Source organism: Labrus mixtus, chromosome 2, assembly GCF_963584025.1.
Source record: "Labrus mixtus chromosome 2, fLabMix1.1, whole genome shotgun sequence".
In the NCBI taxonomy this organism is placed as follows: domain Eukaryota; kingdom Metazoa; phylum Chordata; class Actinopteri; order Labriformes; family Labridae; genus Labrus; species Labrus mixtus.
The window spans coordinates 21169886-21196545 of record NC_083613.1 but is presented as its reverse complement, the minus strand read 5'-3'; the positions used below and the strand labels follow the sequence as shown (position 1 = coordinate 21196545).

Here is a 26660-nt window from a genome sequence, read left to right as displayed (position 1 = left end):
TATTTTAGTTCCTTTCAACCAGGGTGCATTAAACATGTGTACCTTTGTATCATCCCTTTTGTTGGGGTCAACTTTGTCCGGTTTACCTTCAGCAGAAACACGCAGACAGTACAAAGTGGTCAGTGGTGTCTGCTTCTCACTGTACAATGTGTTTGAGGAGGCAGGGAGGGAGGGACGGGGAGCAGAGGGAGGGAGCTGCTGCTGCTGCTGCTGTTTCTGCTGCTTGGTGGAGAGAGAGAGAGAGAGAAAGAAAGAGCAACGCAGCGAAACACAAGGTAAGGCTGCTAGCTGAGAGAGAGAGAGAGAGAGAGAGAGAGGGCAGCATGGCGGGGCTTCAGGACTTCCAACAAGGCAGCCACTGTCACAGGAAAACGTGGATCAATATACTACTCGGAATACTACAATTGCTTTTACCCTGCGTACAGCACGGAGGGGCACAGCTGCAAGGTTTGTTACTCAACCTTTTTTTTTTTTTTTTTCATTTTCCACTCCGGAGGTTGCAAGCGCCAGCGTTGAGTTATGCTAACCTGACATGACAACAGACATTTTAACCAGGAAAAATGCATGTCAGGCTAAATTATCCAAACAACTTTGCCGAAGTAAAATCGGCGAAAAATATCCTGCTGAATACGCTTTGAAGAGGCGGCTTGAGTCTTATTATTTTCCCACAATATTAAACATTGTTTTTGTCAGCCTGCTAGTTCACGCTAGCTGCCAGTTCCCTGGTATACATGTTTACTGAAACCAGGCAGGGAAGTGTCGTATTGCGTGGACTTTAAAGCGACACTTTGCTGTCATTTAGATGCAATAATTATGTCTGTAAGCTTATTATACATGGCTAAAGGAGACTGCATTACTGGCAGTCCCAAGTTCGTTAGCCACCGAGCTAACCTGCCTGCTAATCATGAAGCTAGCAAACAGCCTTTGTCAGCCTGCCGAGTCCAAGTCATTTCCTCACTTGTCTGATTGATTAACATTCACGCCGTTCAAGTTTATTCATTTATGACTAGTAAACAGAGGGTGGTCCTGTGCACTTTTAAAAGCTCCAAACCCCAATTTCCCCCAACTCGTTTTCTTCCCCGTGTTGCTTTAATACCATCAAACATCTCATTGTTGATTTATTGTTGATTTATTGTTTTTGCTCCCACAAAGCTCTGAGTCAGATGTCCACCAGCGTGGTCGAGGTCTGGCAACCAGAGGATGCAGACCCATTAGTCCCACTTCAGGTAAATCTTTAATTTGGGTGTGTTTATGTTGTATTTTTTTTTTTTTTTACATTAAGAAGTGTGTGTGCAAACGCAAATAACTCATCTGTAGCCTCATGCACCAACACGTGTGGTTAGTGTACCCCCCATTGTGTTTTACTCATTGTCGATGAGTTGTGCAGTTTTTGTATACGTAAGGAAATATCAGTGAGTGAACAGCTTTGCGATCACACCATATTTTTTTTTTTTTTTACAAATATTGTAGTTATCAAGCTCGCTAATTCATAGTTAAATACTGAAATGAAACCAGAGTGGGAGGCCACCTGCCATGTGGCTCCTCCTTATTTTCTTTTGTACATAGTGTCCATTATGATGTTGAGTCTGCAGCCCGCCAACCACGTTAGGAATACTACTCTGTAGTCATTTCCTGCATTCCAGTTTGCAATTATTTCCTGTAGTTTGTGTTATGCTGTGAGTTGTGCAGGATCTGACTCGAAATATCTTCAAAAAAAAAAAAAGATCAAGCTTGCAAGTATGCAGGTGTAATTGTTATGTAGTCAAGAAGTAGAGGACAAGCACACAAGGCACGAGTTCATTGTTTACTTATAACCTGTGATGAGGTCAACAGCTGACTGTCATGTTACCTGAGGGGGGTGTGGCATTTTTTTTTTTCTGCAGGCCTTTGCTAACAGGTGTAAAAGGAATGCTTTGGTTGCCTTGAATTACAAGTAGAAAATATTATGCCATTGCATCCAAGTAGTTTCAACATTAAGTATGCATCTTTTAGGCATGATCAATTGACCTCAGGGACATTTTATAAATAGTTCTATATTTATATAAAAATAAAATAAAGGTAGGTTTGCATATCACACATGTTTATATTTAGTTCATTGTATTGCTGTAATACTCGTGTGCAGAAATAACCATAGAAACATAAGCGATGACACAGGAGGTGTTAATATATTTGCTTTTGAAATTTTGTTGATTAAAAGAAAGGGAAGAGGCCTGGGGGTGTTGTCAGTGCTTGGATATACATTTTCCACTCATCCCTACCTGACTGACCAATTGGCAGATGGCAGAAATGTTGACATTGTTAGGTGTCATGTTTAGATAGGCAGCAGTGAATGCTGCTGTCTCAGTTACATGGGCCATGTGAAATAGAGCATGACATGGGTGTCTTTCTTTCCTCTTTATTAGAGTGCTGCTGCTGGTCAGCTGGTTAAATAGCATACTGTATGTAGCTACTGTAGTGATGCAGGAGATGCAGTGTCATAACGCGTTGTAAATATCAAATTGGAGGTCAAGTTTAGGCTGCAGTGATCAAAACTAAGCAGATCTTGTCTGTAACTAGAGTTAAGTCATTTTTTTCTATTTTTCACCTCATAAATCTCTTGTAACATTTACTCCCAATTTTGGCTTTGATTAGCGATCACATGTTTGGATTGGTTGTAAATCTAACTAGGTGCTTTCCAGTCTCCTCCTCATTGTAAGATACAGTTTTCTATCATTTTCATTACCCAAATTGTGTTATAGACCAGTGTTTCCCCTGACATCCATTTGGAGTAGTACCTCCATTGAAGTATCTTTATGGCATCATTCTTAAACTTTATGAAATAACACAACACAGCAGCAACATTTAAAACTTAGCCTGATTCTTTAAGGAAAACAGATATTGTTCTGAAGTCACAATTTAAATTACTAACAAAAGGGGGGAAAACTCTTCTGTTTTGTTGAAGTTAAGTGAAATTGGTTTTGTGTTTGTTTCGTTTAATTGATCATGCAGGCCGTCCCTCCTAACAGATACACCTAGGAGAGCCCCTAGAGACCAAAGCAGTTTCTTAACCCTTGTTAATAGAATCAAATTATTTTACAAATGCTCCAATGAATATTCGTCGTGTATTACTGGCTCACCTGCTGCAACAAGCCGCACTAGAATGTGTTCTGTCATTGTTGAGCCTAATCAGCTGGAAAATCTGTTTTGGCTCTTTCAGTTAAGCCCAGCTATGAAGGTGTTGGGGGATGTTATAGGATATAATACAGAGATCTATTGGTTGGAAATCTTAATGCTGAAAACATGCACGTTTTGCCATATTAAGACAGTGGTCGTGTAACTATAGAAACAATCAGTAGATCAAAGTCTGTCTCTGCAAATTTAAAGTACAACGATTGAGCAACTTTTAGTAGATATTTAAATAGAAATGTGTGTTTTTTGCTTATTATCTGCAATCAAGAAGCCTGGTATGACACCATATTATAGCATATTATATTGATTGCCATAATACAATCCTACGCCTACAGTCAACTGAATACATATAAAAGAGAGTTTCTTGCTCTTAAGAATAAAAATGTCTAAAGCATTACTGGCTAATGGAAGCAAATGGTGTCATTGCTGAACTTGTCTTCAGACTAGAGATTGCAAAGCATCAGATACCTGCTTTAAAGATTTATTTTTATTTTACTTCTTTAAGCTGTGTGTTGGGCTTAGTGTTCAACAAGGACGGGTTAGGAAGAAAACAGGTGGAAAGGTTCAAGAGGAGATAGTATGTCAACTGAAGATTCATAGTAGTGTTTATTGCAGTCACTATAATTATGTGTCCCGCTTTACAATTGTTAGTGGTGTGGACATGATTTAGCTGTAAGGCCAAGGATTGTTCCTATGGAAACTGTATGATCTGTGTTTGAAGAGACTAAAAGCTTATCTCTGTCGGCCATACATGAAGAACATAACCTAGTACACTTCACCAGTGTTTGAACTGCTGTTGGAAGTGCTCTCTTGTTATTTTAATTTGGTTACTTAATATGCCACATTTAATAATAAGGGAAATGTTCATCCCTCATAATTGTTTTACTGCATTTAAAAATATGTTGAAAAGATTACTCTCACTCTCTGGTCAGTGCCAAACTGAGCTAATTATCAGGATAGATTCAGTACATATGAACATGCAGAGGATAAGCACAGTGATCACCTCAATTTGACTGATCAGTCCATTTCCCCCTCTGGAAGAGTGAACCAAAACAACACTCAGTACGTGCAGTATGTTGACAGACAAAGTGTAACCTGGTTAGGCAATGCCTTGCAGTGTGCACATGGTCCATCTTAACTCGATTTTCACAAGAAATTCAGTTAACTTGATTTGTGATAATAGAATGACTTTCTGAAATGATGCTCCAAAAAGGAAATGTTATTGATGCTGCAAATTGAGAAGACACAAATGTACATATTTTATTGATGTTTATTTATTTTTGTTCAATAAAAATTTCCCCAACCACAAGCAAAGCATCTTAATTAGCTGATTGGCAGATGGATACAGATTTTGATTGCAATTTTCTCTGATAAACTCACTAAACCAACACAAGGTGTATTATTAAAATGATCATTTGAAGTCTAGTTATATACATTACTGTTTGTTTTATAAGACAAAGTAAAAATGAAATCTCTATGTCAGCAGCCATCAGCTGCTTTGTATAGCAGTTTGTTTAATTATAGCCTTATTACGACTTGTTGCTGCAGATCGTCATAAAAGCTTCACTTATCCTGCCTGACCGACCACTGTGTGAACATGGATACGACATCAAACTGGATGTTCCTTGTTTTATTCTGAGAACTGTAATATAATCTACCAACACTTGCAGAAATTGCTGCCTGCTTTCTAACCCTGAGAGTCGAAAAAGATGCAATGACAGTTTTATTTTCCTGAGGCTATGCGAGTTTCCTACTTGCAGGGATACTTGCAACATGCAGCATAAAACCTTTGGCTTTGTTGAAGATATAAACAAATATAAACTCTTGCACTGTGAACATTTTTCCAACAGTAGTTTTTTCTGTCAAGGTTCATTACCACTTTAGTTTTTAGTATTAACTTGATTTGACTTAAGCAGCCCCTGATATGACTCTTTCTAAGCCACAGTGTGAATGTAGAAAGAGTTGCAATGTGCTGTTTTGATCACACTGACTTTACTTACATGTATTTTTCTTCCATTTTCAGATAGAGAAGGAGCGAAGAAAAGATGGTCTTCCAATTGAAGACAGGTACCCATTTCTTATTTCATATTTCTGAGACTGCTCTGTTGTTTTGTTTTCACACATTTGATTACTTATCACACCTTGAGTGAGAGATGACTGTCAGTAAGAAGACCCAGATGAAAAGACACAAGACACAAGAGACAACTCAACCTTACTTTGCTGGTTCAAACACTAGTCAGAGGAATGGTGGAAGTTGATGAAAGGTTTCCACTTGTTCATGAATGGCATTTGGACCTAGGGACTACCATAATCATCAACAAACCAAACCCCAAACTAACATATAGATTGCATCACACTAAAGACTTCCTCTTGTGTTATGTCGACTTGAATTCAAATTGTACTGAAATACACAATCAAAGCAGGGCTGTGGCATGAACGACCCAATGCAAAAAACAAGCCTACTACTGAATCACCACAGAATGGTCATTAGTTACAGATTTCTCTCTTTTGTTGTTGTTGAATGTTGTGGTATCTTTGTGAATTAATGCAGACAGATAGCTTGATGCGGTTACTTGGCCAAAGCCAAGCTTTCTAAAAGTCTTCAAATGTATGAAGGAGATGTTGTTTATGTTGGTGAGTGAGGGGGGTGTGTGCGACTGGGAGAGTTTTGGGGGCGTGTGTTAGAGAGGCACAGAACTGAATTCCAGACTAATTTTAGAAACTCCTTGAAAGAAAAAGGAGGGGGGTGCTCTGTCTTTCTCAGCTGTTTTTGTTCTTGTTTTTTTTTTTTTCAGAAAATAATTGTTTGCAGAAAATTAGCAACAATTCATTCAGTGCAGCCTGCTCATAAACAGATCAGTCCCTTTTACTGATGTTAAATACATTTTTTTTTTCAAGTTAAGCATACATATCCAACTGTTTGCGTTGGCTCCTTCTGTGTTTATCTTTCTAGAGAAGCCATGCCAGTAATGTAAAGAGCCCAGCCCATCATATGCCTAAAGCTACAAGTATGTTCCCCGCACCCACAGTACAGTTTGGCTGACTCTTCTCTGCGAGATTTTAGTAAATAACAATAATGAGTTAACTGGTATTTCTAGTGAGTATTGTCTTTAACGTTTAAAAATGTACTAGGATAAGGATAGGATTACAATACTTTCATTTCCGGAGGTGTGCTCATGGTCAAGCTGAAGTCAGCTTTTTACTCGTGAACAGTACTAGTCACGTCTTGTTTGGCTCTGGAGGGAGCTTTTCCAAAGTCTGAGTAACATGACTCTAATGGCCCCATAGTGATACTGAGCAGTGTGGGAATATGGGCTTTTCTAATCGACGGTTAGAGGTACTACTGGTTGACCTGTCGAGCTGTGGGTTGCGAGCCCTCTCGTGCCTGGGTTATCAGGCACTTAGCAGGCCTGCCATCACTCTCTCCCAGCCTGAGGAGCAAAGCAGGCTGCAGATACAGAGGTCAAAGATATCTCTTTCTCAGTCCAGCCCAGTGTCAAAATGTCTCATCTCTCTTCTTTTTGAGCTGTTTTAAATATATATTTCCTCAAACAAAACTATCCATATCTGCAGATTATTCTAAATACTATGGCATAAGAAATAAAAAGGTGTAACTCTCTTCCCTGTATCTACAAGAGCGTATCAACACGAGGTGACCCAAACTCTCCACTGATCCTAACCTCTCCCATGGAGCACGGCTGAGGTCACTGCTAACATTGACTTTATTTGAGTTAGATCCAGGGGATCAAATAGCGCCAAACATAACTTGTTATTTTTGTGCTGTGGCAGTGGACAGAACCCTTTGGAAACAGCTCAGCGGTACGCCTGTTGAGAGAGGTGAAGTTTTTCTCTCAGGGCAGCTGCTGTTGAATTTGGAGAAAATACTTAAACCTATGCCCAGCTTAAAGCCCTCACCTTCCTTTGAAAGAAGTACATGAGGAGCTGAAACTAAAAGAAATAGAGAAATACTAAACATTTAGGAGAGTGCACCTGCTTTTAAAAATATATTTGTGTTGTAGTTAGTTTGTGCTTGCCCAAGTATCTGCTTTTAATTAGATGAACAAGTCTAAAATGTTAAAACCGAAATGAAAACAAGCATGCTAGATCTTTAGCAGCTCTATGCCGTCACTCAACACTCCGCAGAGGCAGACAACCTCATTTCCACTTCACATCTGACCCCTCAAATGCTCACCCACACACAGCTTTTCCGCTCTGACTCACACTGTTTGAAGTTATACTTTATGACATGTTAGGAATTAACTAACAATTACAACTGCAGTGAGAGGGATAGAGAAGAGCTCTTGTTATGCAATAAAGGAGACGCTGTCCCTCGTCTTATCATGTAAAACCACACCGGCAACTTGTGTTTGTTTGTAGAGTTATGGTTTTGAATTTGCGATAATGAACTTAATCTACTGCCGGAAGAGAGACAGGGGATTTTTATTTTTTACCATGAGGCAGTATTCCTCTTTAGTTTCTAAGAACAGCTAAATGAATTCATTCATTGTCCTTTTTTTTTTCATCACTGCACAACATATTCAGAAAGTTTGTTTTTGTGTTAAAAGCGAAAGTGATAAATTGCAGGATCTTTTTCTCAAACAATAGAGGGGGAAATGTACGTTTAAAAGACTAACTAGGTGTGGACAAGGCTGACAACCCTGCAGCCCTGTTTCTGTGAAGTGTGAACATTACTGTGTTGCAATCTCCTGTTATTCATTGTGCATAATTTACTTCTTTAATAGTGGTTTGACCTCTATCTTGGGGCAGTAATAGTTGTCTGTAAATGCATCCATGTGAACCGCCACATGCCCTGTTGGAAAACAGGACGCTGTTTTCTTGTCTCAAAATGTTGGGAAAATACTAATGAGATATAAATACTGTGCTAATGTTGTTTTTTTTCCCACCAGCTCCTCTCCATATACACGGGAGAATGGGAGGCCCTTGAATTTTCTGCCCCCGACGTTGGAGTTTGGGACACAGTAAGTCCTGTTCACTAGACTTGGTTTTACATGCTCTGACATGCCGACCGCTTATTCATTTTCAGCTTCAATGATGAAATACTTTACTACACCCAATAACAACTGTCCCTCATTTCAACACCTTTTAGTCTTGAGTAAGTTTAAAACTACACTTACAGTGACCTTCAAACACATGACCTGTCGCTGTGATCAGTATTAAGAAAAGGGAACATTCATAAAGCTGGGGGCCCTCAGCCCTAAAAACAGACAGGATATCCAAGTATGGCAGTAGGCTTCCTTTCCCAGCATCCAGACACATAGTGGAGATGGTTGACCTCAGTCAGAAGGGTCAAGAACGTCACTGTTTGTCTCCATACTCCCAGAACAGCCAGAACATTAGACGTAATGCTATGGTTGGAAGGCAATCCCCATCGCCTATTTAATAGAAAAAAGTCACAAGCTTGCGTCTATTTTGTAGCATTTTGTTCCGTACTTTTGGAATCCATGAAGCAGGCAAGTCACCAAAAAGTACTGGAAAAATATTTGGACACTTAAATAGTGCTCCGGGAAACTTATAGTTAAGATTTCAGCAGACATATGAGACGAAAGTCCCCACAGTGTTGTGCTTTTTTTTTTTTTCTGTGCAAACTGTGGGAGCATTTCTATTTATACTGTCAGATCAAAAGCAATCACAAGTAAATAATCCTGAAGCTTTGACAAAATCATTCGTTTTAAACTAATGGAATCAAAAACTAACTGATTAACTTAATGTTGAATTATATGCAATGATGCAGCTTATGTAATGTAACAGCAGTATGCTTGTCTGCGTGGCTAGATGCTGTTTACTGATGATTTCACACAACATTTGAAGCAGACTGTGTTTTGACAGGTTAGCAAAAGTATGAATGTCGGCAGTATGCTGTGTGACAAAAAAGCCAAAAATACTGCTCATGTTATGAACATCAAACCAAAAAAGGAAATGTCTACTTTGACCTGTCCATGTTTTTCTGTTGAGTGGGCGTTTCATTTGCCTAAAGTGAAAGTAAAGTCACACTTTCAAAAACAAACAGGAAGTGGAAGAAGCTCCAGTGTTGTTTCAATGAATGATCTTTAAAATAAAATGCATTGAGTGTAGTTATAGAGTTATTTTTTCAATAGTATTTTCTTTGACTGTGAACTACTGCCGAATCACAAAAGAAGAACAAATGACATTAAAATGACAAATGAATAAACAGTAATTACATTGAGCCATTAATTAACTTGGCGTTATGCAGGATTATTTCTAAGACTCAATCAACTTGTCAGCTTTTACTCCTAAAGCTTTTTCCATATTGACACAATGCAAAACATAGTTATTCAGTGACCAATTTACTAGGTTAATCTCTTCCTTATGAACACTGACTCAGGATGGATTAAAGGCCTCTCTTCTCTAGTCTTCAAAATGCAAATGGTCAAATTTGAATGAATTTGTTTCCTGGCTTTGATGGTTTACATGTTAAATGTTGCTCTAATTGTGGTGCAACACAACAAAGGAAATAAATTATGGTAGATGTTTTTTTAAAATATCTAGCATTAAATAAATGATCATTTGACATGGGGAAATGTTACTTCCTTAAATTAACTTTAACCACTGTAACTGCTTCAGTCCTAATGCAAATCTAATTTCAAATTTGTCTGTTTCATTGAGAGCCCTTTGTTTAAGATGCTGTTCTGTCTGTCGTTTCAGGCCGCTGGGGCTGGCAAGAGCTGAAACCATATATATACAAAATCCCAGCCAGGATGTTCCTGTGACACTGCTGTCAATGTTTACATCCAGCAGGCATTTTTACATACCCTTCTTCCACAGAAGAGTGAGTGTGTGTGTTCATCTGTGTGTTCAAGCAGAATTGTCTTATCTGTAAAAAAAAAATTCTGAACTAACTTCTCCTGTTTCCTATCCTGTCCTAGGTAATCCCACCCAGAGGGAAGGCATCTTTCAAACTAATTTTCTTGCCATCTGAGGAGGGCAATGTAGAAAACACATTATTTATAAACACATCAGCCAATGGGCTTCTCTCATACCAGGTCAGTTTCATCAGTCATGACTGTGCAAGTTTTACTCATAGACACTCTGCATCAGAGTGGTGTTTTTCTTTTTACATGAAAAAAACCATTTATTCAGTTTATATACCATTGCCTTTAACATAAAACACTGCGTTTACTTCACCTCAAGAGATCTGTGCCTGTTTACTGTGTTACTGAAATCATTAGAATACAGTGTGGTAACTTGCACTTTGCCTGCCTCTAACTGCTGCATCCTCTTGATAGGTTTACTCTCCAGTCTTTGAGTCCTTGTTGTTATTCCTCCTGAACTGGTTGTGCTGCCTCTTGAGTGTTTAACTATTGTGTGATTTCAATGTCTTTCAAATCTTAATTTAAGTTATAATGCTGGTTTCAACATTTACCAGTGGTAAAACTGGACCTGTGTCAAACTACAATCAGAGAAAAATGTAATGAAATCATCTTACAGGTGTTTCATGTTTTACCCGTTCCACGTTGAACTTGGGCCACTGTTTCTCGTAAACAACACACCCAAACATGCATACACTGCCTTTAACAGTCCCATTTCCTTCACATCATTCAAAGACCTGTTAAGTTTCAGTAATTCATTTGCTTTTCTGCTATTTGTACTGTCTAAGTCATTATTGTCTGCCATTAAACCATAACCCCAAATCTTGTTATATAGCTAAAATTAGGTTTTCTGCTCACCACTAAGTTGGGCACGTACCAATTCCTGTCAAAATATATAATAAAGTAGGGTTTTACTTTGTACATAGATTCTCTAGGCATCTTGGTGTATTTTTAACACCACCCATTGATAGATTACAAACTTTATTTGGCTAAGTCAGCTGTTTGTTTTCAGTTTTATGTTAATATTAAATCCTACTCCAGGTAGCATTAGAAGTGTTCTGTAACCTACAAAGTGCCCTCCTTATTTAAAGAACATAACAGGTCAAACATAATTGTAACAGTTTGGAAAATGCGACATCATCTGTGCTGCTACATTATAAGAAATGGACCTTCTTTATTTAGAAACACAAAACACCAGCTAATGTGTTACAAGCTCCTGTGGAAGTTCAGTTCAGACATTTGTTCGCTTCTACACTGTCAGTTCTTGTAATAATAACTAATGTGCTGTTCATAATCTTTTTCTTAATGGTAACTGTGCTTGTTTTCCAGGTATTTGGTGTGGGAGTTCACCAGGGTTCATTAAAGTCTGTCCAAAGAAAAGACAGTTTGTTGATATTCCCTCACATCCAGAGCATTAAGCTGACCCAAACTCAGGTATGTATAACAACTGCTGTGTTGTTAGTTTGTGCAGTCTGTGCATATAAGTGAGTACGAGGTCATTATTGAAAACAGCTGATGTCCCCTTTCCTTCCAGCCCAGATAAACAGACGGCTGCATACATGAACACAGAAAGCCTTGTGATACACACTGACGAGTGCTTGTTGTCATAAAATGACTTAATATGTGCAGTCAGCGTGCATAATCTCACATTATTTTTTTTATTTGTTCTTTATTCGTTTGCATACAGAATATATCACCCCCCCGCACCCTTTTAAAAAATACTCATGCTTATGCACATTCATTTGAACACGATTTAAAGCCTTACAGAAACACCACTACATTGACAAATTTAGTTCACGCTCTTTGAAGAAGTGCGAGAGATCTGAGAGGAGTTCTCGCCCACGCAACAGGAAGTGGGGTGGCAGTTGCAAAATGTCAGCTTGGCTGAGTGCAGAGACACTTTAGCTTCCACAATCACTCAGACAGCTGCTGCTTGTGCTGAATGCAGACTTAGAATCTCTCAGCGAGCTTCCATTTTTAATCATATGCTTAACTAAAATATTCTCATGTTCTTATCATCCTCATTGGGTTCCTCATCAGCCTGTTTCTGCACTTGACTCACGTGATATTTAAACTGAGACTTTTTTTTACTTCAACAGAAAGGCTAAAACACTTTGTCTGGCCATTAGATATTTAAAAGGTTATGATAAATGGATGTGCATAAAAGTGTGAGGGGAGTTTGATAGTGGAGCATGACACTAAATGAGAATGTTAGAGATTGAATAAAAAAGAACCCAAAATTCCAGGTCATTTTATGTTCCTGTTAAACACTTTATAGCTAAATCAGGGTATATTCAAGAGACTGAATCCAATCATGTTTTTCTTCCTGCAAAAAACACATGAAGTGTGCTTATCCTAGCTTGACCCAACCAATTGAGACAAAAACATTGTGCCTATTAATGAATCTTTATCTTTTAGTTGCAGAGCTTAAATTATCTAATTATGTGGCCATCAGCATCATTGTGTTGTCGTCAGCTGTTCCTTGTAAAATGACATGCCCACTATTCAATGTTTAAAATCTAATACCTACAAACATTTTAAACCAACAGCCTGTCGTGGTTTACTTCAACACAGAAGATAAAACAAGTTAAATTCTTGGTTATATTTGTATTAAGTGTTAAGTTGCCCGTCAGGGGTTTTGCATATTATTTGTGAATGCTGTAGTTGTTCAAGATGTATAACTGACAGCCTTTGACAGACAGGTTTAACTGCAGATATTTGGTTGAATATAGTTGGTCTAAAATGATCATCATTTAGAATTAGTGATGAACTTGACAACATTGAATCCTCGTTCAATGATTTCAGAAGTTTACAACCACAGTTTTCAGTTGTTAAGAAGTCTGTGTTTGCAGATCTGTGAGTGTAGAAAGTTGTTTAATTGCTTTAAATTATTTGCTCACTTAGCAACCAAACCAACCAATGCTGCTCTGTAGAAGGTTGCATTTCTATAATTTGCACATGACAGCGTGTATCCGGATAGTTCAGTTAAGTTTGGCTTTGTAGTTACTAATGGTCATGAAGGGTCATGTAGGGTGTAAAAGGAAAAAGATAAGCTTCATTGCTGATGTTTCTACATATTCTTCAATGCTAATGACAATGCTGGATGTAAACACTGATGACAATCATTTGTTTTTCTAAAGGCCTTTTTCCCCATTTATATTGTCATTCTGTGCCTCCTGCAGGAAGATGCCTCTAACATCACCATGCTTGGTCTACTCCTGGAGTGCAGTTTACCCAAGAGTTTGTTCAACAATCCTCAGGTACTTAAGATTACATTTACTGAAAGATCCCCGCCTCACAGATTCTAAGATGTACTCACATATCCTGTCTACACTAAATATATGTGTCTTATATGTTTTGTTTCAGTTTACACACGTTTAATTACCTCAGAAATTCTTAAATTGCATCTACTATTTCTTCATCATGAAAAAAACACAAACTATGAATAATCAGATTATTTCAGTAAACCTTTGATTTCAGTTTGTGCAATGATGTGCATTGGAGCATAAGAGATATTTCCCCAACTTCTTCAAATGGAGACAGAAATAAACTATTTTACTCAGATAATATACACTGTAGGAATTTAACTTGTTAATAAGAAAACAATGAGCTGTTTCTGAGGAAAAAGGGAGTACAAAGAGAGTTTAACTATTTAAATGTTAAGGACGTATAATCCTGCATTATTTTTAGCTTGTTCATACAAAGAGTCTTCTTCACGGCTCTCGTCTCACCCACTCTTCTAAGTTTCAGACTTACTGGCCCTCTGCTCAAACAGACAGCCGGGCTTGTCATGCGAGTGCCTTCTGTTTTCGGCAGAACCCCAGAGGAGGGGGAGATCTTCCGCCAGATTTAAAATTTCTCAAGAGACTCCATAATTGACGTCTGGTTCCATGTGATAATGTGGCGCAATAAACATGATGCAAAAGTCATCTGCAGACAGCCTAACTGTAATGTGGTGATGATACAAACTGAAACATTCACAGCTGTGACATTCCAAGATCAATACCTGCTGCTGGTTCGTTTTAAAGAACTTCATTAATAAAATCAAGGACTGGCCTTTGGTCAGAGTCTATGCTGTAAATAGACCAAACGAACCTTGTAGGAAGTTAGAAGTAGTCTTGGTTTCATGGGGATTAGGTTTGCTATTGCATCCTTGAGCCTCCATGGCTCCAGGCCAGGGCTTCTGTCGACAGGTCGTCAAGAGCAGATTCATCCACTGGTTTACAGGGAGATTTGCACTCTCCCAGCACTGACATGTCGGCTTCTGTAGGGTGTAACTCACAGGGTATGGGGGGGGTAAGGGTGTTGAAGTGGGCTACTGCCAGCTTGTTTCTGTCTTTTCATGTTTCAATAAGAATATTAAATATTTTAACAGTTTTTATTTATACTGGTGAGCTCATATTAGTTTGAGTATTGTGAAAACAGTTTGATTTTTTTAATAATCTTATTCAAAAAGTAAAACATTTATTCTAGATTCATTAGACATAAGTTAAATATTCCAAGCCCTTTCTGTTGGAATTTTTAAGATTATGATTTACAGCTGATTTTGTGGTTCATGGCTATAATTAGTCAAAAACCCAGGATCCCAAACTATTAGAATATTACATAAAACCAATTAAAAAATAGAGATTATAATACAGAAATGTCGACCCTTCTTAAAAGTGTGTTCATTTAGGCTCTCAATACTTGGTCGAGGCTCATTTTGAATAGAATTGCTGCATCAGCGTGGCGTGGAGGTAATCAGCGTGTGGCACTGCTGAGGTGTTATGGAAGCCCAAGTTGCTTCGATGGCAGCCTTCATCTCTTATTGTTGGGTCTGGTGTCTCTCATCTTACTCTCGACAATACCCCAAAGACTCTCTCTGAGGTTCAGGTTGGATGAGTTAGCCGGCCAATTAAGCAGTTATACCACAGACTTTTCCACGTTTTCTAATTCTGTGAGCTGCACCTGTATATACTACACTTTGTCTCTTAAACATCCAAACGACCCCTTTTCTTTTATTGTCTTGTTTGCCTTAGTTTCTGTTTCCATTTACTGAATGTCTTATCTCTCAAATATCTCCTCATGCTCCCATGCTTTTCATCCTGTTTGGTGCATGACTGATGCGACTCTCCTGTCCCGTTTCAGGGCTCCTGCCTCCAGAGTGAGGAGCGCCTCAGTCTGCAGATTAATCTGTCTGCACGAGGCGAACGGCCCGCTGACCTGGACAAGCTTAAACCCTACGTCATTGAGCACATTTTGGTGCTTCTGATGGCCCCCGCTGGCATAGGTGGGTTTTTTATAACTCATGATCCTGTGTCTGGAGGCCAATGAGACATCATCACTTATGAAGAGCAGACAGCTTAATTCTGAGGGATTTGTAGTTAAAATGGAGGTCATTTTCATGATTTACTTATTATCATTGCTTTTCTCAAGATATGCTTTCTGTCTCACCAAGCAAATCCTTAATGACATCAAAGTAATGTAAAGGAGACTTTCCAATAGCAGATTAAGTACATTTATACATCAGGATCCCATATAATGATGTGATTTTATATAATATACTGTACACTGATTTTATTTGTTTTTACAGGGGAACTGAGGCTAGGAGTTCATTTGTTAAATTCTGGAGGCAAGATGCTCTACATAGAGGTAAGAAGTTTGTCCTTTATTTTTCTATTATGTGTGTGTTACAGGAAGCAATTTATAGACTCTAACAAGATGATTTATCTCCCCAGGACATGCAGGTGTTATCAAAAGTGGAGGCCAGCCTGGAATTTAATCAAGTTCTTCTGAGACCGGAAGCAAAGAACTTCACTGAAGGGGCTACACTTGCCTGCAGAGGTGACTAATCACTTAACTTCTAATCATTTCTTGCCAAAGCCTATAATAAGTGAAATGGCATTTGACCCAAATGTCTTGAACTTTTTTATCAACAAGACTTCTGTGTCTCGTTTCAGGTTCCTTGCCCGGCCACGAAAGGAAATGCACAAGTCATATCGGTTTAAATTTTCTGGGAAACCAGACAACTAACAACTTCCCGGGATTCCATATCGCACAACGGTAATTTTGAGTTTTTCGCCATTGCACACTCAAGTTGTTGTTTGGAAATTATTACAGTTAAGCAAATTGTTCTTCTTTGTTTTCACAAGCAGGACAATTAAGTGGTTGTACCTGGTGACAAGCCCCCTGAATACTGATACTGAAAATCTCAAATCCCATTTTTTTCCTCCTCTCTCCAGACGAACCGATTTATCCAGCATGGTCCAGCTGAAACAAAGGGATGCTGCCCAGGTGGATCTGTGGTTGACAAACTCCCTCAGTCTTCCTCTCACTGTGCTGAACGTCAACCTCTCACAGAAGCTGCAGGGAGTGATGAAGGTGAGCACCACTGCTTCATGTGATGATATAAAACCGATCAGAAAACATTAACTCAGTGCCTTAGCGCACTGCATTACAAAGTTGTGGACTGGGTTTGACACTACAGTCTCTGCTGCCCCCTGTCTGTCAGATGGTGAACTTTAGCGGTCCACTGGTGGTTCCTCAAGGCTGCTGGCATATCCTGTCCCTCCAGTTGATCAGCAGGTCCCTTCCTGTCAACCAGCTTTCCACCCTGAGTCTGGAAACCAGCCTGGGCACAGCGCTGCACATTCCCCTTTACTTTCACTCTACTCCTTCTAAGGTAAATAACCAGCTCTATTGGATGAATGTATTGAGCTCTTTTCACCCATGCACACCTGAAAATGTCATACTGCCTGCCCCTGAAATGTTCCTGAGTCATTTATTCACACATTTCCCTAATGGTAAGTTAGGGACATGTGTGAATAGGGACACATGTTAGGGACACCACATTAATGCTACATGTAATTGAACTTACTCACTGTATCAACGAACAAAATGAAAAGAACAGACTGCTGAGCAGAAAAATGTTTGAAAAGGCTTTATTTTGTGCAAGAAGGTTGCACTGGTCACATGATGTAAACGTCATCAGTCCTGTCTGCTAACACGATGTGAATATTCCTGAATATTTCCTGCTGTGTTTACACATCGGCTCACCCTGACTTCACACAGACATTTCACCAGGTTGAGTTTTGTGTATTTATGAAAGCATGATTGTGTTATGTTTGTAAACAGTAGACATGATTGAATGTGTTAATAAATGACGTGTCTGTCAGCAGGGGGAGGTGGTGTTTGAGGCGGAAAGAGAGTGCGGAAGACCCTGCCCACTCAGACTGTCTGAAACAGGTGAGATAGTGCACCTAAAAAATCCTTTATGTGAGAGAAAAGGTTGAGTTTTCTTTCGTTCATTTACATTTTTGTCTCATCAGGTCGTTCAGAGTGGCAGCAAACCCTCCTCCCAGACTTTTTCACCTCCACTTGGGCCACAGACAGCAAACTGGCTGCTGAACTCTGCTCCCGCTGGAGGAGCCACAAAGAAAAACTGCCCTGCAGGTCAGTCTCAAAGCACAGCTTTGTTTTTCATACCAGTGTGTGTCATGTCATTTCTGATTGTACAGTGTTTAATCTTGGAAGTCTCTTTTCTCTTCTCAGGTGGCCAAGACTCCCTCTAGAGACTTCCCATCCTCTGGACTTTGGTGCTACACCTGTTAATGAGAGCAAGGTGGGCAAAACTTCACAATCCCCGACCAAAAAATTAAAAACATTTTCTGCTCAGAAATGATCAAATTTTTACTGACTTTATTGATTTCGTTCCCTCCAGGTGAAGACATTTACATTGAAAAATCCTACTTCTTCAGTGGTTTCTGTTGAGATTCGTTGCCTCTCTCAGTACCCTGCCCCCCTGGAGGCCCTGGACCTCCTAACCAAATGGTAAGCAAGAGAACCAAAAATTGGGTGCATAAGATATCCATTATTTCATCTAAAAAGTGTGTTGCATCCTATATGAATGTGCGACCATTATACCAGTGTAAAATGCTGTGACATGAACCATCAAGACCGAAAGCAGCTGCCACCAGCACCCACTGGACGCAACTGAAGATTCGCCACCATTCATTATGTATTGTAAGCAGTTGCTTGGCTACGCATAACTTGATGTGATACGTAGGGACACAATCCAGGAAGGCTACACATCTTTTTTAAAACTTTTTTCCCGCATTAGGTCATAGCCATGCATTTAAAGAAAACACTGGTATACTGTTAAGACAATAGACATTGTGGAGTGAACCTAAGGAGGTGGGTTGCGCAACTTGGGGTAAATTGGTCACAGGCTGTGGTTTCAGTACTTTAGCTCTCAGCTTACAGAACCCTTAAACTATTGTACTACATAGCTTGCAGGATTGCAAACTTGCCTTGGAGAAAACTGATGGTACTAGAAAGAGCTGCACAGAAACTGCATGTTGTAAAATTTGCTTAACAAAATTGAAATCACTGCACATTGAGACAGTTTAAACCTCTTTTGTCCTCTGAGCAAAAAAACAGAAATCTTGTGTACCGGTGACACTTGTATTCTGGAATTGATGGTATTTGTTTGATATAGAAAAGCATTATTCATCTGTCTGAAACCCTGTGGTCCTCTGATTCAACACTTTCTTGTTATTGATTTGTCTAACTGTTTTCTTTTTTGATTGGCAGGTTTGATGTCAGCCCTTTCTCGGTCAACATCAGCACTTCAGAGTTTTCTCTGTTGGCCTCTCCTCCAAAGGTAAATCCTGAGAAATCCTGGGGAATAATCTAATGGCAAACTTGGAATGTTGTTTTATTAACTTAAAATTTTTCTTATCCTATTCGTTATCTTAAACACATGGACAACACTGTAATTCTTGTCTTGTATTTTTCAGTCATTTTTTAAGCTGCTTTTTACCTCATACCATCTTTTCTTCCTGTGTGTTTGTGTTCAGGTGCGGAACAGTGTGGAGGACCTAACAGGAGAGGGCGTTGTGCGTCTGCTGCTGCAGCCCTGGGAGGCAAGAGAAGTCGCTGTGGTCTTTACTCCCTCTGAGCACAAACCCAGCTCTACCATTCTCATCATCAGGTAATCATTAATATCACTAAGATGTGTTTGTTCATGCATTTTCAATATGTATATCTGGTTTTATCATCTTGTAAAAAATCTTGACAGTTTGAAAGCAAACTCATGCAAAGCTTTGGTGAGCCAGCATGCATAATACAGGGACCTTAAAACTAAACCCGTAAAATAAAATTTGTTGGTCATTCATTATGGTGTGTTTTGGGTAATTTGGCAACACTATTTAATACATAACATTGAGTACAATGACGGTTCTTTGAAACATGATCTTAACAGATTTTTTAACTGTGTTTCAGAAACAACGTGACAGTGTTTGACATGATGACGGTGCAGGGTCATGGGGCCAAAGAGCTCCTGAGAGTCGGAGGCAAACTGCCCGGCCCTGGTGCGTCGCTGCGCTTCAATGTTCCTCAGTCGACTCTAATGGAGTGTCGTGATGGTGAGATTAACCTTTAACTTGAAACACGGGTGTGATTACTCCAGATTTATACGGATCTCTCGATTTCATAACTTGAATAGTTGAACCACAAGACTTTATTTGTTCCTGATAGTGTTCTCCAAAAATAGACACCGTCCAGTTGTCCAAATATCGTCAACCTTTAAAAGAAAGAAGATAAAAAACATCTGTAAAAAATTGGCATCAAATGTTCTGCATTAATGTTTTCCTGTTTTTTTGTCCTTTGCAAATCAAATCCCTGTTAATATCACTGTTTGACTACAGAGCAACAAAGTTCACTTGTGAATATTTACCATTAACATAAAAAGGGTGACAAACAAATAAAGTTCCTGTTTTTTTTTGTTTTTTTACACCTAGGCCTGCGCACCGACAAGCCGCTCTTCGCCATCAGAAAGAGTTTTAAAGTGGAGAATGCAGGAGAGCTTCCTCTCACCGTCATGTCCATGAATATAAATGGATACAAATGTCAGGGGTTTGGATTTGAGGTTCTGCAGTGTCGCCCATTTAGCCTCGACCACAACTCCTCTTCTGAAATCACCATCGCGTAAGTTTGCACAGTGGATTGCTTTTTTCTATTGCCTTTTTATATTTAAATAATATTTCCATACGCCCTCATTTATGCTGCATATGAGCTATAGAGTCTAAATGAACAAGGTTTTTATTTATTGCTGTGGCAGGACATACATCTATTTCTCATTTTCTCTTTCCTCTACTTCCTCTTCAACACTTTTGTCCTATTTCTATCTCCTGTCCATTTTGTGTCTCTCATTGTCTCTGTCTGCATGTGTCCTCAGGTTCACTCCAGACTTCACCTCATCCTGGGTGATCCGGGACCTTACCCTGGTGACATCAAGAGGCACCTCTTTCCCTTTCACCCTGAATGTGACGCTGCCTCACCACATGCTGCCTCTCTGCGCTCAGGTGGTCCCTGGCCCCAGCTGGGAGGAAACTTTCTGGGTGGTCACCCTCATTTTCACCTGGTAGGTATCTTCAAGTTATTACTGTGATGATCTCTCTCATCAACACGTTTTAGGAATGTCTGTGTGTTATCATATTTTTCCAGTTTTTTTTTCATCACAAATATAAAGGAGGTTAAAATCTGCTTCTTTTTGCTTATGAGGAATGTTATATGTATGAGTAGTATTCAAACATTGAGATCCCACAGGACTGACAGCTATCAAAGCTTTTTGTCCCTTTAATTGCCAATTTGAACTGATTCATGTGATTAAAAAAACAGACACTTTAACAACAAATGTTAGTGAAATGTATGTGTGTTTTAAAAACAAAAGCAGTGTCTGATGGTCCTTCACTAATTAGAGTAATTATTTTCTATTAGAAAAATCATCTGTAAAAACATCACAACAACACCAATCACAGTTTTTACTGTTTAGACCAGGTACTATATTTAAATTTTCTAGGTGTATTTGAGGAGTTATCCTTAACCAAAAATCTGCTGCATGTTTGTGTTTCAGCTTCTCACTGTTTGGTGTGTGTCTGATGGCCTTCCATCAGGCCCAGTATATCCTGAATGAGTTCTCCACACCCAGCATCAGGAGCAACCACAGCTCTGTCCTCTCCCAGGATAACGGCCTCGTCAATAATATCACACCCAATGGAGTCAAGTATGTCTACTTCTCAGAGACTCACATGTTGACTATGAACTTTTGGATTAATACTGTAAATGTATTTTATTGTATACTTTATTTTGCATCTTTGTGTCTTGCTTATGCAGTAAAACCAAGGGCAGTTGTAAGAGCTATGTGGACACGGGTCACACCTCAGATAAAGGTAAAGGGCGGGGCTCTCCAGCCCTGGCCAACAGCCCCGCCCCGCGTCCTCAGTCCTCAAAGAAAGGATCACTTGTCACCCCATCCCAGTCACAAAAGAAACACAAAGTTTCACTCTATTACACCAAATACAAGTCCAGCTCATCCGCAGCAGCCGCTGGAGCTCTGTTGCTGGATGAAGACCATGAAGACTTAATACCGGACTCTCCCCTGACCCCAGACCCTGATGTCTGCAACAACAACGAACCAGCTTTCATTAGCGAGCTGGACAAAAAGATAACTGCAGACTTTAAAGAAGACCCCCAAAGCACTATAGAAGATAGCGCACCAGTAGCAGTTATGTTTCCCATGGAAATGCCTGCTGGTTTCCCAGATAACGTCACGTTAAGTCCAGGACCCAGACCAGGCTTGTTGGTGTGCAGTCCTATAGAGAAGAGCTGCGCTAAGCACTTTGCAGAGAAGATCGACTCTGAGAAAAGGGACAATGCTCAAATGGAGGTAAAGATAGTTTTCAACGTTTTGACCGTATTTATTCATTTAGACATATAAAGCAAAGCATATGTCTTTTAATGAACATAAAAAACATCATCTCTTCATTTTATCTCTATTTAGTTAAGAGAAGACGGCAAAGGGCAGAAAAAGAAAGCACAGAGTGCTGAGACTGGCACTGTACCAGTAAATAATAAGGGAAAGAGGAGTCGCAGGAAGACAGAAAACGTCTCCAGGTAGACCCCATTTTCACTATTCTTTAAAAAAAAGTCCTCTTGTAAATGTTCATCTTGTCATCATTCTACAGTGAAATATTATGTGATATTTTTCTTGGTTGTGTAACAATACAAACTGAACAAATTGCTACATTAAACAACATAAAGCACAGACATTGTGATAAAGCTCCAAACATTTAGAATCCCTGCCCTCATTGTTTCTTCCTGATTACTGCCATAGTGCTCCTGAGCACAATGTTGTAGCGATGCAAGAGAGGGAGACAGAATCTGAATGGAAAACAGGGGACCGGAACATCAGTGGAACCCGCAACAGGAACCGCTGCTGCAACGGCCCCAAGCCAGAAGCACCAAAGCCCGGACAGAGTACTGAGAGCGCCCTCAATCAGAATGGTTGGTTTCATCCTGACCTGTCACTGTTCTCTCTCTGCTGCTTTAATAACCTGACAGTGATACCTAAAGCTAATATCACTCTTCCTGTCCATGTTTATCAGGTGTGTGTCCAGCTCGTACACGGCGGAAGTGTGCCACCGAGCGGTGCAGCAGAGGAGTGTGTGAGTCGGGTTCAGACTCTGGCAGCTCGTCAGGCAGTGTGAGAGCCAGCAGGGGGAGCTGGGGCAGCTGGAGCAGCGCCAGCAGCATGGAAGGCGACAAAGACCCCAGTGCCAGGACACACGCATGCACTACCTCATCTAAAAAAAGTGAGAAATACCTGTGCACCATCTCAAAGAGACAGAATAGCTTTTGAACGACTATGAAGTTTGATTGTGGAAGTTCAAAATCAGTGTTGAATTAACAATGTGTCACTATAATTACGCTATCTTGTTGGTCATGTTTTTCCTCCCACAGGGGAATCCATGCAGTACGGCGTCTACCCAGTAGAACGAGACTGCTACCAGAGCATGAATACAAACTACAAGGCTCTCAGGTACACACACACACACACACACACACACACACTCATGCATACAAGAAGTGGCTCTGAAGATTGTATGAAACTCCACAGAAACAAGTTTCCTTTTTAACCAATAGTTAAGAACATAGGAATACCTGTAGGTGTCAAATTTCAAGAATTTTCTGTCAAATTGAAGTGAAATTAATTTTCTATGTACATAGATGATACTGAGAACTGTTTCAGATAAATTTAAAAATGGTGAGTAAAAATGTAACTAAAAAGTCCTGAAATGTTGTAGATGTAAATAAACATTTATGTTGGACAGCAAACCGTTTCTTCAATGCTACAAAATAGCATCAGAGACTTCACAGAGTACAAATTAAGCTTTCAGTTTATTTACTTTTGCACATCATGGCCGCTGATGAGAATGTTCCCATTATAAACACTATTGTTTGAGGAAAGCCAACATTAAATATTCTGGGTTTTTTTGGTTTTTTTTAATCCCTGCCCTGTCTAACTCGCGACTCTTTATCTTTGTAGCATGAACAGCTTGTACCGTAAAGAAGTTTGCCAAAGCCCAGAACCCACAACTCCCAGCTTCACCCCGAGTTTTGCTGCTGTTGCTGCCGGACTAGACAGAAACACAGGTATAGTCACAGTAAAAAACATACTTCTTTTAGAGAACATCTGTCTGTGACGTCAACAAAAAAAAGATGTGTGCATGACCTCTGATATGTACTGAAGAGTTGTCATGTATCCTTCAGATCTGACAGGTCAGTATTTGCCTGAGGAGACATGGTCTGCTCCCTCCATCCCACTCACCAATGAGTTCAGATACAACACCACTGAAGCTCTGCCCTACATACCTCAGCCAGCAACCACCGCAGCATACAATGGGTAGGTTTCTGAATGCACTCAAAGCTCATCCCAAAAAACTGTTTTTTATTTTTACAATAAAATCTAGTAATACAGATCTCTTTCGTGTGAAACTCCGCTCTTACTAAGAAACCCAGCACCGAAAAGAAGCTGATGAATAGAGTTGGATGTAAGACGATCTGAAGAGCTCAATGTTTAGAGCTGCTAATGAAACATAGACAATAATGTGTCAAAAATCTTACCCTGAATGTAAGCTACACTTTAGAAATGACTTGCTAACCATAGCAACAACAACATTATGTTAGACTTTTAATATTCATGTTTGCTATTGTGTAACTTCACCTATGTGTGTAATGGACATGCCTCACAGCTAATAAAACCAACCAAACACACACACACACACACACACAACATAGTTCTTCTGTGTTGAGGGAACTGATCCTGGTTTACAGTTTGAATAAATACCTTCCCTGTGCTTCACTTGATCTGTCTTTGTGGTTGAGCAGTTCCGTGTTGAAGTTTTATCTCTTCCTGTTGCAACTGTCGCATCAAATGTTCCCTTGTTTCCTGCAGGTTTACTTGGAGTAATGCCAACACCCACTGCAACAGTCCCTACACCTACAGTGAGGGAAACAACTACATAGGTACTAACTCAGGAATGAGTTCTATATTTAAATTAGAGGAAAATGAAGAATATAAATTAGTAAGAAAAGTCACTGAAACATCATTGACTCTACTCTGGATTAAAGTTTGTTTTTTAAGTTGTTGTGTTTTTTTTTCGAATAATCTTTCAGGTAATGGAACATTTCCGAGTAGTTATCCCAGTCAAGAGGGCCAGAATGCACACTGCAGTCAGACCAGCTGGAGTGAAGAACAGTCTCAGGAATCACCCTCAACCTGGGACACAGCAGCCTGTGTGGGCGGCAAGGTGATCATTCACACTACAGAACTACCTGGATGCTTCTCTGCTACATTTAAAAAAAAAAAATTAAAAAAAAATCTTTGCTTCGATATCCCTGTTACCACAGCAACACATAAGAGGGCCAGTTAAACACATGCAGTTTAAAACTGTCTAGTGTGGTAGTGTGATTTGAACAGCAGTTTACTGTAGAACACCTGCAGAGTACACACACTAAGCAAACCAGTGACTTCTCTGTTGTGACTCATGACACCATGAGGGGAAGTTATCAGCTCTTTCTGTAGGTCACTGAGTTGAAATAAGGAACAAGAGTATTTGATTTAAAGCAACGTTAATTCCTTTTTCAGTTTTTCTTGTTAATGAAATAATGAAGCAAACTGCTGGTGGGCTGATTTTATTAGACGATAATTATACAGATATAACTAAAATCCATATTGCTAAGTATATGCCTGTGTTAAAAGAAACTTGCTTACTTTATTAAACATCTATTTTTTTTTTTTATTATTATGATTGTTATTTTCAAAGTGTTTCGGGGAATTAAACAGGATACAACGGGCTGGGGGAAGGGGACAATACATGAGGTGTATCCCAGACATAGACTACGTGTATGGGCTGCCCAGGTATATTTGCTCTCCACATTTGCATTTAGATTTTAATCCGTATACAGTCGGCATTTGAGTGTAGCGTCTGGATGCTCTGCAGATAAAGGGAGATAGAACTGTTGCCTTCCTCTTTGAATGAATGATTGTGGTGCGACGCCTCATATTGAACATGATCCTCCTAATGCCGTTGATTTAATCATTTTGTGCAGCTTGTTGCTCCCTGCTCACCGCCCACCTGTTGTGTAGAGATTAAAGCACAATTAATGTGATTTAAAACCAAATCTAATACAAATAGGGTAATGTGATTATTTATTGAAAATACTTTCAATCAACATGAACCCCCCACGTCTTCCTTACCTTCGCCACCGCCACAGGTATAGTTTCATTCTGTGGGAAACACTGACATGGAATTAAAGCAGTGTTTACTACGACTCTAGAAGAGACATTTTGTTGAGGAATAGGAGGAACTCTGGCATCTTCACTAGAGAAGGGAGGTCATTTTGTTTTAGCTGAAAAGGGAGAGACAAGATAGCAAACCTGAAAAAGTGAAACCTAGGCCAGGTATCCCTGCAGGGAGCAGACGGCAAAATTGAAGCAACACAGTAGCAGGTAAGGTCAGAAAATATCATGGAAGTGTTATACGTCTTTTGAAAACTGCTTCAGACAGTGCACAGTCCATCTATAATAGATCAAAAAGTGTTTGACAGCTTATATCGTCATCTCTCTTGTCCTCCACAGCCATACTTCTCTGGGACCCGCAGCCTATCTCCCATGTCCAGCCTGTTTGGGTCCATCTGGACCCCTCAGAGCGAACCCTACCAGAGCCACCACTTCCAACCTGAGCGATCAGCCCCGATTTCCCCCGTCTCCCCCATCACCCCTCCTCATTCTCCCTTCAGCCGGGAGACAGAGGGGAGGTGTGCTCCCATCCAGTACTCCAGCTTCAACCCATTCGGCCCGCACATGAACCTGGACATTTGGAACTCTTCTTCAAACCGCAGCTCCAACTCACAGCTCTCAAACGACTCTGGCTACTGCGGAGATGTTTGAAAGGGAAAAAAAAGAGGAAATGGCAGACCTTAACAATAAGTGCAAACGTATAAAACATTGATATGTAAAAGAAAGGAAATGAAAATGAATGTTCTTTTATCATTATTGGGGGAAATGTGAATATTCCTTTTCTTTTATGTTCCCATTTTCAAATGTTAAATGTTGTGAAAGGTTAAGCATTTGTTGTATATTTTTCTAGATGTTTTGCAGTTTTGATCATAGAAAATAAAAAAAAAAGATTTTGTACTTGAAGTAGTTATTTTTCTACAACATTACCGGTATGTCATATTTAAGTAATGACTCTTTATCCATATACCTGTCTGTCCTACTTTCTCAGACCATCTCAAAAGTCTGCCATCTTCCACCAACTG

General features: G+C 39.7%; 1 protein-coding gene across 2 annotated transcripts; it reads left to right on the top strand.

Annotated features, from left to right (window-relative positions):
* The first annotated feature begins 245 nt into the window (after positions 1-245).
* On the top strand, positions 246-26541 carry tmem131l (transmembrane 131 like). 2 transcript variants are annotated; one of them, XM_061056205.1, is made up of 34 exons: positions 246-447; positions 1153-1226; positions 5192-5235; positions 8076-8147; positions 9853-9976; positions 10074-10190; positions 11346-11450; positions 13199-13276; positions 15144-15285; positions 15589-15647; positions 15734-15839; positions 15956-16058; positions 16238-16376; positions 16507-16677; positions 17174-17240; positions 17324-17447; positions 17547-17616; positions 17716-17825; positions 18588-18657; positions 18854-18987; positions 19278-19420; positions 19796-19982; positions 20233-20418; positions 20911-21060; positions 21171-21723; positions 21838-21950; positions 22171-22340; positions 22442-22648; positions 22797-22875; positions 23383-23489; positions 23607-23739; positions 24292-24362; positions 24513-24646; positions 25978-26541. In XM_061056205.1, the coding sequence occupies exons 1-34, from the start codon at positions 324-326 to the stop codon at positions 26287-26289; spliced, it is 4578 nt and encodes a 1525-aa protein (XP_060912188.1). In that variant the 5' UTR covers positions 246-323; the 3' UTR covers positions 26290-26541. The 2 variants fall into 2 exon arrangements, with proteins under 2 accessions (XP_060912188.1, XP_060912178.1); XM_061056195.1 differs by having other exon boundaries at positions 17171-17240.
* Positions 26542-26660: the final 119 nt, after the last annotated feature.